Source organism: Vombatus ursinus, unplaced genomic scaffold (genome assembly GCF_900497805.2).
Source record: "Vombatus ursinus unplaced genomic scaffold, bare-nosed wombat genome assembly UNPS02005232.1, whole genome shotgun sequence".
Taxonomy (NCBI): Eukaryota; Metazoa; Chordata; class Mammalia; order Diprotodontia; family Vombatidae; genus Vombatus; species Vombatus ursinus.
This window is the reverse complement of record NW_020945010.1, coordinates 3,692-4,144: the sequence shown is the minus strand read 5'-3', so window position 1 is coordinate 4,144 and position 453 is coordinate 3,692. Positions and strand designations below refer to the sequence as shown.

Sequence of the window (453 nt, the reverse complement as noted above, 5' to 3'; positions counted from 1 at the left end):
CATAGTTAGCAGCAGAGAGCCCAGGTCCTCTGCCTCCAGGCCAGTGCTCTTTGCAGGACAGCAGCCCCTATGAGGGAATCCTGGGCCTTTCTCCCAGCCCACCAGTCAGTTGGCAATGGTTAGGACTCACTTGAGTTTGCGGCCTAGGACCCGGGGCAGGTAGGGAAGCTTCTTCAGGATGATGCCATTATCGTAGAAGGAAGGCTGGCAGTTCTGACACACAGCATTGGCTGCCAGCACAGCCATCAGTACAGGAAGCACATGGACAAACTGGCCCGTCAGCTCGAAGGCCAGCAGGGCTGTGGAGATGGTGTGAGTCACTGCTCCTGAGAAGGCAGCAGCTCCTATCAAGGAGTTGGGGGAAAAACAGAACACAGGCTGAGCTAGCAGTTAGCCCCAGACCACCACAACCCAATCCCCTCTCTACCTCCTCGCACCTTTGGGTTTAACAAG

At 56.3% G+C, this 453-nt stretch overlaps 1 protein-coding gene across 1 annotated transcript in view; it reads right to left on the bottom strand.

The window, feature by feature from the left end:
* Positions 1-130: 130 nt before the first annotated feature.
* LOC114030065 (chloride channel protein ClC-Ka-like) overlaps positions 131-453 on the bottom strand; it is a gene marked incomplete at both ends in the record, with an annotated part of 2,904 nt that continues 2,581 nt past the window's right edge. Inside the window, 2 exons of the mRNA XM_027844710.1 lie at positions 131-344; positions 428-437. Of these exons, the coding sequence (XP_027700511.1) occupies positions 131-344; positions 428-437 (224 nt within the window). The remainder of the gene's footprint in view (positions 345-427; positions 438-453) is intronic.